The 15530-nt window shown below is 41.3% G+C and overlaps 1 protein-coding gene across 3 annotated transcripts in view; it reads right to left on the bottom strand.

Moving 5' to 3' along the window:
• tab2 (TGF-beta activated kinase 1 (MAP3K7) binding protein 2) overlaps positions 1-11327 on the bottom strand; it is a 35023-nt gene extending 23696 nt beyond the window's left edge. For 2 of the 3 annotated variants that reach the window (XM_079475174.1, XM_079475173.1), the window contains exons 1-3: positions 11025-11273; positions 2826-2999; positions 919-2491 (exon numbers count right to left, since the gene is read on the bottom strand). In XM_079475174.1, coding sequence (XP_079331300.1) covers positions 919-2491; positions 2826-2927 — 1675 coding nt within the window. In that variant the 5' untranslated portion in view covers positions 2928-2999; positions 11025-11273. Of the gene's footprint in view, positions 1-918; positions 2492-2825; positions 3000-11024 lie in introns of all 3 variants that reach the window. The other variant, XM_079475172.1, reaches the window with a different exon arrangement.
• Positions 11328-15530: the final 4203 nt, after the last annotated feature.

The following is a 15530-nucleotide window of genomic DNA, read 5'->3' on the forward strand; positions in this document are numbered from 1 at the left end:
TTTTGGTCCGGACAAAAAGTACCAAACGAACAGAACTTCAAGCATGAACACGCCCTTAATCACTTATAAAGCCTTAAAGGGTTTAGCCCCTACCTAGATAACAGAGCTTCTATCACACTACAACCCATCACGCTCTCTGAGATCTCAAAACTCAGGACTTTTGATAACACCTAGAGTAACTAAATCCACCAAAGGGGGTCGAGCTATTCCAGGGTCAGACAAACTTGCCCAATTTAAATCTAGATTAAAGACACATCTTTTCAGCCAAGCATTCACCTCATGCAAATATGCTAAATAAACCACTGGGAATATTAACACCATGTACAGTGTTTAAGTTTTTTTGTGTTTTTCGGTTTCTATTTTCCCTTCAAAAGCTGCTTTGGAACAATGCACTTTGCGAAAAGCACTATATAAATAACATTAAATTGAATTGAATATATATATCTATATATATCTATCTATATATATCTATATATACATGTATACATGTATGTATATGTATGTATGTATGTATGTATGTATATATATATATATATATATACACACACACACACACACACACACGCACGCATAGTTATTACACTCTATATCTTAATCTTATTTTTATTGCGTTCTATTATTTTTATATATAGATCATCCGTGTATTGTGTTATGGTCTGTATACTGCTGTTGTTGTTTATATGCACTGGATGATTCTTTCAGCACAACAAATTCCCCATTTGTGCAAACATACTTGGCAATAACGCTCTTTCTGATTCTGAAGATTATTATTATAAAATAAAAATCAGTATTACAAACTGTAATTGTACACCTGTTTGTTACATCATCATTAACTGGTATTGGTATTTTTTCTTCCATATAAATTTCTGTGGTGTACAATATCTGCACTAAAACTGATGTAAAAAATAGAGCTCTTACCTTGGGTGTAAGCCGCGTCGTCAGCACCCATGCTGAGTCTGCGAGCCTCCGTGCTTTTGTCCCGCTGAGGTGAAAGCGGGTCAGACTTGTACAGGGGGTCCGGCTCTGCATAATGGTGATCAGTGGGCAGACTGAGCAGATTAGTGGGCTCAAAAGTCGGCGACACCACTCCAGGAGAAACGGCAGGAGGTTTATTTGGGGATACAGTGATTTTAAAGGTGTATTTGGTGTTGGGCTGCGTGACCACCACACGGGGAGATGTGGCTGGGCCTCCGGCTCCTACGGAAGGGCGAGATTTAGGGGGGTGGTGGTGGATGTAGGCAGGGCCCATGCTCACCTGACTTCCCAAACCCCGCATACTAGAGGAACCCTGAAGTGTCGGATTAGCAGAGATGTAGACTGTGGGAGGGTTCCGTCCCCCTCCATCATCAGAGGAAGCGTTGGCAGAAATATAAAACTTGGGCTGCGAACGAGTGGCGCTGGGAACTACGGCGCATTCATCCGAGGGGGCAGTGGCAGCGGCAGGCGGGGACGCGGAGATAAACACGGTGGGCTGACTGCGGCTGAGTCCGGCCCCTCCGATGGAGACGGGATTGGAGGACGCAGTGCCGGCAGCCAGCGAAGATGAAGCCGGGCAGGACGAAGACGCAGAGTTACATGCTACCCGTGGGGCCGGGCCAGAGCGCAGGACAGCAGCGGAGGTCGTGCCTGAACCTCCGGCCCCTCTCTGTGGAGACTCCAACTTGATCTCAATCTGGTTCTTCCGCGGCCCCGTTGAGATATTTTGTATGTTGTACTGGCCAAAGGAAGACGAGACCTGGCCAGCGGTGGATGAGGAGGGCGAGGGTGACGAGGAAGAAGCTTGCGACGCCACGACCGAGGGTATGGAGGGTGCTTGGGTGTTGGTGGGTGAACTGATAGGCATATACACATGTGAGGTCTGATGTTGGGTCCCACTCCAGGAACTCTGGGAACCCGCAGGATGCGTGATCTGATAGATCTGCTGAGTAGGCTGCGAGGTGGGACTGTACTGCGCACGGCCTTGTACCTGTCGCGTAGTGCCCGGCTGGGTCACGTACGGGCGTATGTAGATGGAGTTTGGACTGTTCAGACCCGACTGAGGCCCTCCGTGAATGTGCAGGGAGGTGGGTGTATTTCGACCGGTGTTTGGAGCCAGCGTCACAGTGATAGGGTTGAAGCGTGGTGTCGGGGGTGGTCCATGACCTTTGCTCCCAACCTGGTAAAGGCCAAGCTGCTGAGGCGGCTGTGGTTTACGAGCGGACACCATGGCACTGAAGGCGCTGAGGCTCGTGGGCGTCCGAGTAGGCACAGGCTGAGCTTCAGGCTGGTAGAATTCAGACGGCCCGTCGCTCACGCTCGGGACAAGAGTTCTGCTGCCATTCATCCTTACTACATCTCGCTGCACAGCATCATGGGTATTCTGTGAGACGCCGAGGTTGAGCTGGGTCATGTGATTGCAAAAGTCCTTCAAACTCTGGCTGCCTTCGCTATACAAGAAGCCAGGACTCACCTTGGTCAGGTACTCGCAACATGCAGCCAAATTGTTTTTGTTCTGGGAACAGAGCAGGAAAAAGAAAACAAAATGAACTCTTTGAGCCTCAGATATGATTGAACAGTTATTTGAGTAAATCCAGGCACATCTGAGGTGTGAATTTTGCTGATAAATATCTAGGAAAGTTGGCAGTTGTATCTGGACTTTTGAGGGAGACCAGCGCTACTGCAAAAATCTCCTTTTATGACTGAATTTTCATGCAAGAAATATTTTTAACATCTATATGACAGCATCTGTTTCAGAGTAGAACAAGATTTCTCAAAATGAGTCCATTTTTATTTCATACGGACAAATGTTGAGAAAAAAGATTAATCCTGACTGTGTGATTCATCACCTCTAGAACACACTGAGACACCACGTCCTCCGGGATTTCTGGAAACTTCTGGCGCAGGTGGTGCAGAACCTGGTTGTCAAACCGCTGGTTTCCTTGTGCCATTCGTCTAATGCCGCAACAGACCCGACTCAACCACAGCACGCACACGCGCACACACACACACTATCCCAGCATCTGCCATTCAAAAAAAAGAAAAACAAGAGAAAATGACTGGAGGAAGACAATAACATGTAGAGATGATGGGAAAAATCATGGAGTATTTTAAGACTCTTTCGCATTGATAAGATGGAAGAGTAATGTGGCAGTGCAGATGTTAAAAGGAAAGAATTAACATGATTGAAAAATTTAAATAACCAACATGGGAAAATTACATCAGTAAGAGGTTGTGATTTTCAGTTTTAAGTACTTTTTGATTAATTGGCCAGCACAATACCTTCACTCATCTATCACTTTCTCACTCTACCATGGGTATATACTTAAAAATACAGTAGTATACTATGGTATTTACTATAGTAAAATGCAGTAAAAGTCCTAGATACTATTATAGGGTTGGATCACGTTTGGGTTTTTTCGAGAGTGGTGCCAAACGATACTTTTAGAAATGTAATTGTGTTTCAACGGTGCCTGAATTCATACTTTTAAAAGTATAATTATATGCCTATAAATGCTGTCAGAGTAGCTTGACAGACTGATGTCTGGAGATCGAACTGACAGGTGCTATGAGGTTTTAGCACTTTCACTGCTGTGTCTCGATTGTCTGTCTTGTCAAATCCGTTACTGTGTCAAGAACGAACTTCACGGCACGCAGCACGCACTTTATTGATTTTTAACTTGCGCAACCGTTTTATTGTGACAGACGCATCATGTGCATGTCGAATTACGCCCGATTCCCACATCTCAGTGTCCAGTGTGTATCCGGTGCGTAGAGAAACATGTATGCGCTACAGATCCGTCATGCGCCATTGTGCATCCACATAATACTACGTTTGTAGCATGCTAGCGATCGAAACGCACGTTTTTAAAAAGGGTTTATAAAAACACTATTTTCATCATTGTGCGAGTGGGAGATAGATTTATATACATATACATAAATGTACACGGTGTATCCAGATTAAAAAACTGGATAATATAATGCAGAAATACAATTATAAACCTTTTCAGGACTTTTAATCAATTAAGCCACATTTAGCTTTTTGTAATGTCACAAGAACCCACGTTTGTCCATTCGCACCACTGGAAAACTGAGCTCTGTGTCCCGCACACAATGAAGCCGATGCGGCTGCCGTTAGAAGCGCACAGATGATGGAGGGATTCAGCGCATGTACTCAACAGATCGGGCAAATGGAGGATTGCAAATGCCTAATTTTTAGCCACCATTTTAGTCTTACATCCTTGGACAAATAAACATTTAAACAAGCTCATAATAGCATTCTTCTGGCATATCAAAATAATCGTAGAGTTATAGCGGACGGCTAGGTAAAGTGATTAACGTGGTGCGTATATACTTTTAAAATGACAAGCAGACAATCGATTAGGGTTGGGTATCGTTTGGGGTTTTTTCGTGCCTAAATCGATACTTTTAAAAGAGCCACAAAACACAGGTGGATGACATTAAAGAACAACAACTCCATTTAAAAAATATTTATTAAATAATAAAACAACAAATTCACAATTAAAGTTTAGGTGAATGTGAAATGCGCATGGACATTACGGTTTACCCTCCAGTACAACTAAATGTTCACCAGAAAATGCGTTGAATATAGGGGTGGGCGATATATATCGTCTGCGATAATATCGGGATTGTTGTGTTAACGATGTGCAAATTTTCATTATCGAGTATTTTAATTACTCTGAAAAAACACTCCAAAACACACATTAAACTCCACATATTCAGAGACTGCAGCAGGGCGTCACGTGATTGCTGTTGTATGCATACACGTCGTCATCTCTCTCACAGGTTAGCGCATGGCCGCACGCATGTTCAACACCGCTTAACGAATGTGGTTATGCTAAACATTTGACAGAAGGAGACAACATGCAGACACCCAGAGCCTCGCAATTTACTTCAGATGACTAAGTTGCTAAACGTGGCTCAACCTCACTTGCATCGAAGTGGTTCGGTTTTGGGAAAACTGATGTGCGCAAAAGACGGCACTCTGCAAAGTGTGTAGGAGACATGTTGCTGTTGCTGTTGTCCACATCGCCCACCCCTAGTTGAATATATCAAATGATTAAGTCCATGTACAGAGAGCCTTCTAGGCTACATTATATGTGCATTGTTTTAAAATCAGACAGTATGTATAATGAATGAGTATAATCGTATGTCTATACATGCAGTCAGAGTAAAAAGCTTGACAGACTGATGCCTAGCGTTCAGCCTGACAGATGCTATAAGGTTTTCCCCACGGATCACATTTCATTTGCGATCTGTTTAACCATTATGTAAGATGTGTTGGATTTGTATTATCTAAGCTTTCCGACTTTAGTTCACGTGAATGAGGTCAAATGTCTCAATCAACGGCTCAGTCAGCATTTAAGTGGCACTGAAATGAGGCACCGAAATCTGCGTTTTGATTCGGCCAAGTTACATACCGAAAAAATAGGTACCGGTAAGAGCTGCACGATTAATCGTTAAAAGATCGTGATCTCGATTAAAACACCCACACGATCTCATTAATGAAACCAACGATCCTTGTGCGACTAAAATCATAACGCTTCAATCTGTGCTGGTGCTGCAGCCGAAGCAGAGAAAGTATTATCATCATTAGGCATAAAACAACGTCACAAACAGTCTTTTCAGCCACACACTATCATTATTTCTGTGTCAGAAGAATTATCAGAAGTACTGGAATTAAAGGAGAGAGTTGCCAACTCGGCGCATGAGACAAGCACTTACTAGTCTCAGACGTCACGCCCACAATCCGTTGGCTGAACATCTGATGCATTTGGCACACTTTTAAGGAAATATTTCAGCACGTTCAAAGTCATCATCTGATTGGTTAAATCTCACAGGATTTCCGGTAGATGTGCATGTCGCGTTCTTTAACGGACCGCCTTGAACGACACAAAGATGTCTGATTTAAGAAGTGTTTACAACAGTTGCTATAAGAATTCATCACGATTGACTAAACGCTTAATTCTTAAAAGTATGCGAGGTTCACAGCATAAACGTAATCATTTTATTGCTGTTAACTTTTGACACGTTCGTAATTCTATACCGATCTGTTACTGCGGCTCAAGACGAAATGTGATTGGTTACTTAACCGGTCAGTCATTTGGCCTATCGGGCGTGCCTTGGCCAAAGAAAACAGCGATAAGTTCCAGAACTTCAGTATGAAGGTCTCAGACTAAGCGTTTACAAGCTCTCAGTCTGCCCAAATTAATCTCACACCAAATAACAAACCAACATAAGGTAAATACAGCCTGACAACAAAACTGCTCGCATGACTGTCTTTAAGGATTTTTACATTGTTCTGATTATGTTTCACATCTGAACTGGACACGTTTGAAACTAAACTCTTACAGTTGCAGTTCACAGCGCGAACAAATCTGAGTTCCTGCTTATATCTGTCATTATGGTAAAAACATGTCATGAGAGTGGAGCTTATCCCTATATTAACGCTGCCCAGCATTTTATATTAAAACTGTTTACTGGTGATAGTACTGTGTTAATTTATGAGTTGTGTCTGTATTTAAAGACTTCTTCAAGCAGTCTGTAGATGTCAAGCAAATTGATAAATCTTTCTAAAGAACTTTATTGCAAGTGTCACCTGATGAATTTACTATGGTACACTACAGTTTATCAATTAACTATAAGGGTACTACAACTGTCTCTATAGCAAATACTCAAGTACACTACACTACACTAGAGTGTTCAGGTTAACAGGACTTTTCTCTCAATGGCTCGGATTTGGCTGAACGTGTACAATCGTGAGCAGGTAAAACAAGGGAAGCACACCACGGCCTTTGAAGGGACAGCAGCGTAATAAACGTCTTAGGACTCTTCGACCTCAAAATGACGAGCCAGCTGCGCAAGTATTAGTTTACAGTTAACCGGCTTTGTTATGGTCAAAGACTCATAATAGACGTCACTTAAACTATCGGCTAGCACATATGGTAATAATGCTAATGTTAACCGCTTACGGTGCTAATATAAATTACCTACGGTGGCAGTAAACTTCAACATTAGTCCGATCTAAATGGAAATTAACAACACGTTTCCTCATTAGACCTTCACTGTATACATTTTGTCATGCTTTCTCGGTTCATACATTTCATAATAAAATGACATAAATACGTTACCCTTTCTAAAATAAAATTTTTATTGTCATGCACTACCCTTTTTGAAATGTATCTTGAACTTTGTGAAGTTACTTAAAATTTGTGACACAGGCCCCCAATATTTTTGTGCACTGTTCATGTTGGGTATTATTTATGTTTGATTTTTCTTGGATATTTTGCAGTGTATTAGGCAGGATATATATATGAAGTAACAAGCCAACCGACCAGCGACAGTAAAACCAGCTTACCATCAAGATTGGCTGTGCTGTGGGCCTGCAGCAGGGATGTGCACGATTAACAGAAAATACATATCATGTATACATATTAAGATAATCGATGACAGCTTGATTTAGTGTTAATTGCGATTAATCATGCACATCCCTACGCAGTAGTTTGTTTGTTCACGGCATTTCAATAATGGATGTTATATAAACGGTGGATATAATGCTGGATTTAGAGATTGTAAGTGAAACGAAGTCATATGTCTGTGTTTTGTTGGCAATCAGCGCGTACATGCATTATGTAAAAAACACAAAGGGATTAATGTCCGGGTCCGGGTTAGGGTTGTGTTTTTCCAGGAATAATCAATCGTACAGCTGTATCTTTCTTGTATAAATTTGCTCAAACTAAATAGTCTTCCAAGATATGCCCTATGCGATACCACTGTATAGTAGGATGTTAGTAAAAGTGTCTCTATTACACTGAAATCATGAAACTTAAATTATTTAACAACAATTTATTAAAAGCTTAAAAACGAACGTTTCATTATTTGTTTATTTAAATTATGTTGAATGGAAAAAGGCTTTCCTGAAGATCAGTGTTAAGAGCATTGTGTTAAAAACTCAAAGTTGTGTGTTTGATCCCAGGGGATTGCAGATACCCGTGTATAAATGTATAGGATAATGCTATGTATGTCACTTTGGATAAAAGTGTCTGCCAAATGCCTAAATGTACACTGTAAACCCAGATTTTGATTCAACTCAAACAGATTGAGTTCATATTACTTAAATGTGTCTAATTTGTTGACATTACTTGTTAATTCTGATTAAGCTTAACTTTTTCATGTCCTTTCTTATTGTAATTGTGTTTTTAAGTCCAATCAGTAGTTTCTACTCAAACAAACTGAGTTTGTATTACTTAAACATGTGTTATTTCTTTACATTAATGAAGAATTCTGCGTAAACTGTACTTTTTAATGGCCTATCTTATTGTAATTATGTGTTTGAGCTTAAACAACTCAATATCATCAAGTTTTGCCTGTTACTAATACCAACGCATTGACGTCACAACCGCCAAAATTGAGTTGAGTGACTTTTGAGACAGAACAGAGACGGAAACAAAGACACCTGTATCTAAATTGTCATTATAGCAAGCAAGTTGTTCACTCACCGAAGTTTGAAGCCTTCGGTGAATAAACCGAGTTCAGACACAAAACTGTAAGTTGGAACCTGGCACTGGTTGCATGCCGTTGCAGTCCCGACTGCTAGCTGATGTAAATTAGCTAGCAGTACATCACGAAAGTGAGTTCACCCCTCACATTTGTACAAATATTTTATTATATCTTTTCATGGGGACAGCACTATTGAAATGATACTTTGATATAACTCAAAGTATCTATCAGATATATATCTGTATATCAAAGTTTCATTTCAATAGTACTGTAGTTATTTGAAAAAACTGAAAAACGAACTTTGCTAGTTATTAACAGGTTAGCCGGGTAGCTATAGAGCTAACTCTGCCCCACACTCTTCTAGCCAACGTATGTCTTCACTGGTAACGTTAGCCAGCGCCCGTAACGGAAATTGTATGTCGCTCCCAGACAGCTAATGCAAGTTGAGCTGAGCCTGACACCTGAAGCAGCTAAAGTTAGCTCAGCCACCGAACATCGAACGTCCCGGTAAGTTGGCGCAAATACCAGCTGCCTCGTTAGCGGATTCTATTGTGTGACTACGACTGAGTCAAATAAATTTAGCTTTGCTCCGACGTGTCCGGCGAACGTCTGCTTTGGGTACATTTCGAGTTCCACCCGATGTCCGGGTAATGTACTCGTTCAGACAATAGACTGCTGGCCAGGCAATCTCTACATGCTTTTAAAGTGATACCGAGCTGATATGTCCGCTCTGAACCATTTTACTCTGTTGCTTCCAGACAGCTAAAGTTGAGACGGTGAAGCAGCTAGCCAGAGAACTGCAAACATCCTGGTAAATTGGTGCAGACTAGCTAACATAAAGCTAATTAGCTTTAATTTCTTGATTTTTATTTTTTTATTCGTTGTTAGTTAACTACTGTCACGCCTCCTCAAGTTTTTGTTATTTAGCTAATGTTAGCTTGTTGGCTATTGTGTTCAAGTCAATTTAAAATAGTACTCAAATTAGCTAAAGGTAACTTTTCCTTACTTCATGTAACTTTAGCACCTGATTGCTCTGCAGTAGTGTGCCACTGTAAAAAAACTACCTGTAAGTCGCTTAAAAAGCGCGATAAAAGCGTCTGCCAAATGAATAAATGTAAATGTAAATGTTTCTTTTGTTGCTAATAAAAAGAAAATTGGATCAATGTAATGTTGCAGTTGTATCTATGTATTATACACGGTTCTATTGATTGAAAGACATATTTTGAGTTAGAAATAAGTTGGGGCAGTTAGAATATACAATTTAGTTAAATTGGTAATGGAGTAATGCTTACTTAACAAGCAGAGTTAAATAAATGGGTGGGAATGATTGTTTAAACTAAGTATCTTCAGTTACTGTAACTCGGTTATTAGTACATTGAACTTAAATATTCTATTCCATTCCATTATGGGCTCAAGTACATTGAACGTAGTCTACTTTACTTATTCAACTAATGCTTCATTACTTAAAAATTAAGGCAACGAGTTACCTTGATTTTTTTAAGTAGATTCTACTTATCCGGGTTTACACTTTTAGCAATTTAAATACAAGCTATAGGGTAGGATTATGGCCTATCAAGATTATACTATGTTTTTATTATTTGTAAAGCAAAGCAATGTGTGTAAACACTATATTTTTTTATAATATAATATATCGAATTGAACAAATTATTTTGACATTTAAAGGTGTTCAATCCTGTTCTGCAAGTACCCATTTACAAAGTATTTAATTAATAATCACAACCAACCATTAAGTGTCAATTAATGAATACAGCACACAAAAATGTATGACAATTAATTGTAACAATTGTAAAAGTCTAAATCAAACAAATTTTTGCCATAATTACAATTATTTCTTAGATTATAATCGTGTTGCCAAAAGCAATTTTCACCTCAGTTAAAATAATGGTTTCTCTTTCATCCTTATTTATGAAATCCACCCAAGCAAATCTTTGCAATGTTTGTTTCTAAAATGTGTTTAGTCCGTTTCAAAACAGACTCTATGACATTTTTTATGTCGCGATTCAAACAAATCAAATACTAGGTTACATATTATGAAATCTATGCATTAACAGCAGTACAATAAACGTTTAACGTTAACGGTTCATGACTGACAGCGAGCATTGGCTTGTTTTGAAGTCATGACAGCTAACCCTAACTTAGTTATGATATCCAACGATCCATGACAATTAACAGCATTTCATCGATGATGATTAAAAGAAACTATAACAGATCATGAATGCCTTGTCGTGTTTAAAGCTTGACGTCGACATTTGTCGAACCAGATTGTCGTATATTTATGATCGAGAGATACTGACACTGAATAACAGAGCGCAGCTCAACCGGATGCGACACTTTTAAAACTTTCACAACTTTTCTCCTCGTGTTTTCGGGAAATAAGGCGTCGTCGACGTTCTTGTACAATAAGAAAAAACGCCAAAAGAGAATAAACGGTCAGAAAACGGGGTTCAGTCGAGTTGTTTGCGTCCATAAACAGTTTGAAGGCCTACAATCCGCAGCGTTCGTCTTACCGTGTCAGCCGCCGCCGCCGCCCGGGCCACCTTCACCCCGCCGCCGCTGCCGCCGGACACACGCCAGGCCGAAACCCGTGAAAAACCACTGAGCTGCGGGGAGAAATATCAACCCGCTCCTTCACACACTCGCTGATTCTTCTGAAGGCTCTTCTTCTCCCTTTTCACTTATTTTCCTTCTTCCTTACTCACGTCCAACAGATCCGAATCAAAATAGTGTCACACAATATGGCGTCCGCACGAGCCAGCGTCTATCGCGAGATAGTGTGTACGTCATCGCGAGACTGAACCACAGCCTGTGACACGGTTAGTGAGGCGTAAGTTCGTATTTGATCAGAACAATATTTCATTAAAAGTGTAAAAACATTGTGTTATGGTATTTCTGTTAAACTGATACACCAGGGTATGTGACATTTCTGCATTCCTTATTTGAGTTTTAGGCTAGCCTTAAATAAGTCTTAAGTTATATAGTAAAACAACATTATTGAAAGTCAAATGAAAATAGCACATCAGTGGCTGAAGACAAAGAAATATTTCTTGGGGATTCTAGTATTGAAGCACCTATTGAAAGCTTTGAACGTTACTGATGGATTTTCAAAATTCTCAGGAGGACTCAATTTAAATGTGAGATTTTACAATTTAGAACAACAATTTATCCACTGTGTGCGATATTCCTGTTAGAGATACATAACCTATATCGATATAAGAATTTCTAAAAATGTTATGGTGGAATTAAATTTAAAAGCAATATGATTCATGGCTAGCTAGAGATATTTCTATCTATGAGAGTTGGTTAGAGTAAAGCAGAAGGAATGTTGGACTTCTAAAGGTGCAGGTTTGAGTCTCACGTCGGTGGAGGGAAAATTACTTAAGTATAAACACATAAATGAATACAGTCACAAATAAAGAAATAAATGCAGGAATAACTGATTAAATAAATACATGCATTAATGTATACATAATTCAATACATAAATATATAAATATCAACTTTGCATCATTTTTTGTAATGCTACATTTATTTCTGTATTTCTACATTGATTTATGCATTTCTACATTTCTGTGTCCGTATGTTGATAAGGTAGGCGGTCCTATTCCTCTCTCAAAACATGATTGGTGGTTTTCGCTAGACTTTTTCATTGTCCATCATTTTTACGGACAGGCTCGTTAAAAATATGCTGTCTATTTTACCTGTCACCATGTGATATTACGTGCCAATTAGAATGTTTGTGACGTCATCGTGACATACATCTTCTTTGAATTTACTATATTCAATACCCAATAAAGTCTCTTAATGTTTCTGTTTTCACATAAAAATACTAATTACAGACAAATGTTCATGTCCAGTCAGTATAGACAGGGGCTTGTACACGGTTTTCTACGTTTGGTTTGCTGCCACATACATGGATATAAACTACTACATCTGAAATGTACTCAGGCTGGATTTGTTGTCAGTCAAAGTGTAAATCGACATTTATTACATATTCTGGAACCGTATGGTATGGAGTCCAACTCAGAAAGAGGAATCACTTAAGACATCATATGTATGAAATCATGGCCCCAATTTCATGTGGCACATGGACTCCTGACAAACTGAAATCTTTTTGTATCTGCATTGACGACGCGATCTATGGATTATGATGCTTATTTGGCTGCATGCTTATTAATGAAGCTGGAGAGAGGATGGGGACACCAGCTAGAGTGAGGTCAGACCTGAACAGAGAATTGTTACGTGGTTACGCTACGGCCACAATGACTCAGGGTCAGATGTGGCCTAATGGTTAGAGTGTTGGGCTTGTGATCAGAAGGTTAAAGGTGGAATCTCAGTGTCAGCAGGTCATGACTGAAGGGCCCTTGAGCAGGACACCTTACCCCTGATTGCTCTGCAGTAATGTGCCACTGTAAAAAACTACTTGTACGTCACTTTGGATAAAAGCGTCTGCCAAATGAATAAATGTAAATGTCAGTACTGGATTAATCGTTTCCAGGATTTGAAGGACAAGGATTATTTCACAGGTGGTTTTCTGGACAGGCAATTTATATTAGTCACCTGTCTGGTGGAACAGTCACAGAATTCACCAGAGCAGAAATGCAGTGGCTCCAAATGGCCGTCCACTCATGATGTATCATCTTCCACAACTTTTCGAGCAAGAGATTACCTGAAACCTGTCTCTCAGGAGCCTGTGGATGCCTGTAGAGAGGAATGTCTTCAAAGAGGGCCATACTCATGTGATGAGACAGTTTTTACCTTATCCTGTCTTCTTATGGAAGAGAACCATCTTCATCCACCCATAACACCTGATGAAGCTTTTGAATTTAATCTGTTCCCGAGGAGCTGAATAGGTTGCAAATTTGTAAGCAGTTATTTTAACATGAGACTTGTCTCCTCACTTGGACTTTATATCTGTTGTACATCTTTACCAGACTGAAGATTTTTGTAATTGCAAAGAAATTTGTTAATTTAAGAATTGAAATTAGTTGATGTTTACATTTTAATCTTCCATCCAAGGTGTGAATTAGTCCTTTAAGAAGACACTTTAAACATGCATTATAATTTGAGAAGTAAATGATGCAAATCTATAGTGAAATATGAAAGCACAATGTAAAATCAAACTGCAAGAAATTGCATACAGATTTATAAAATGAACTAGTTTATTTTTATTTATGTTTCAGGAAATGTAACCTATGAACTGTGAAAAATAAAGATTTAGTTACATTTGAAGGCACAAGAAAAGTCACCTGCAGCCTTAAACAATTACATTACATTTGAAGATATGAGGAAAAGGTAAACTGTGCAAATTTAAACCATCAAAAATATACCGGTTTATATGCTGAATATAAACATTTGTAAACAATGTACACAATTTGTAAAATCTTAACTTACAAAAATGTGGAAATGCCACCTGTCCTTTAACCACCATATTCTTTCTGTTAACATTTAGGGCATGATTTATACAATGTCCATGACAAGTGCATGTGTACTTGACAATATACTTTCCAAATCAGAACGCAGCTCTGGGTAAGAGCTGTATGTGCAAGGAAGCTCCAGAACTGGGCCACAAGTGTAAGCGACTGGCCGCCTTGCCAGTCCATCCAAAGATGTGAAAAACGTCTCGGTTACGTATGTAACCTCTGTTCCCTGATGGAGGGAACGAGACGTTGTGTCGAACCGACAGATGGGGTTCGCCCCTGAGAACCTATCATCTTCTGACTATTTTGAAAAGGCCAATGAAATTGGCGAATGAAATTACATACGTAACCGAGACGTTCCCTTTCTGTCGGTCTCTCGACGTTGTGTCGAACCGACAGATGGGGTTCCTATTGAAAACGCCACAGCACTAAGCCGCGTCACAATCTCTAGCGAAGCGACGCTGACCGGCCTGGGCGAGCCACACGTGAGCGCTATCGCGAAATTTGTAACCTTCCGTGTGGTTCGAGTAGAGGCGCAATGCGCTTACTGGACACCCCACGTACAGGTTGGGTCTTTCTCCCGGTGTGGGAGCGCCTGCAAGTTCACCACCTAGTTCCCAAAGGGGGTGGCGGAACTTTGGGCACGTAAGTCGGCCGGGGTCTCAGGATCACGTGAGAGTCACCGGGCCTGAATTTTGGCAATCGGTGGACACGGAATGCTTGCAGGTGCCTCACCCTCTGGATGGACTCGAGCCCCAGCAGGAGAGCCAACCCCCCTCGCAGAACGAGGAAGCGGGCTCTCCGCAGGGCCCGAAAAAAGGGGACCCAAAGGTCCACCTTAAGGTCCCAAGAGGGTACGGGGCGCGGACGAGGCCTTAGCCCCTCGCGCCCTAGAGGAACCTAATAATCAGGTCATGCCGGCCCCAGAGGCTCACCAGCAACTGGTACGTGATAACCGCGACAGCGGGTACCCACGCTCCAATGTGGAAGGGGAGATTACTCCCCAGCCTCTCCTGCAATAGGACAGCACGTTCCTGAGCGAGCAATTCCGCGGGTCTTCTCCTCGAGAAGAGCACCAGGACGAGAAGGGGCGCCACTTAAAGGCATCCAGCCTTGTGGGCATGGCCCTTGCCTGAGTGATAGTCTCCACCACTGTGGGGGGTAGATCATCCAGGAACTCCTCGTCCCATCCAGGAGCCAGACCCAAAGATCCGGCTGAAATGCCACAACGTGCCCATCCCCTGCGAATAGGCTCTTCGCCAGGGGATTTGGCCAGGGGGAGTTGTCGTCAGGAGTATTAGCTCCGAGGACCAAGTGTAGTTGGGCCCGTAGGCGCAACTAGCAGCACTTGATACTCCCTTCCCAGACCTTGCACAGGACCTGCGCAATGAAGCTCACTGGGGAAAGCGTACTTCCGCTTGTCCCGCGGCCAGCTGCGCGCTAGGGCCTCCGTGTCGAGGGGGGGGCCTCGTCCAGGGAGTGCCCAGCGGTACTGTGTGGTGTTCAGGGAGGCAACAGGTCCACCTGTGCCCGCCCAAACCACACCCAAGCCGGCCCGCAGGGGTGGAGTCGTCACTTCCCAAGAGGTGTCAACTGA

This window comes from Barbatula barbatula (assembly GCF_947034865.1).
Source record: "Barbatula barbatula genome assembly, chromosome: 15".
Classification (NCBI taxonomy): Eukaryota; Metazoa; Chordata; class Actinopteri; order Cypriniformes; family Nemacheilidae; genus Barbatula; species Barbatula barbatula.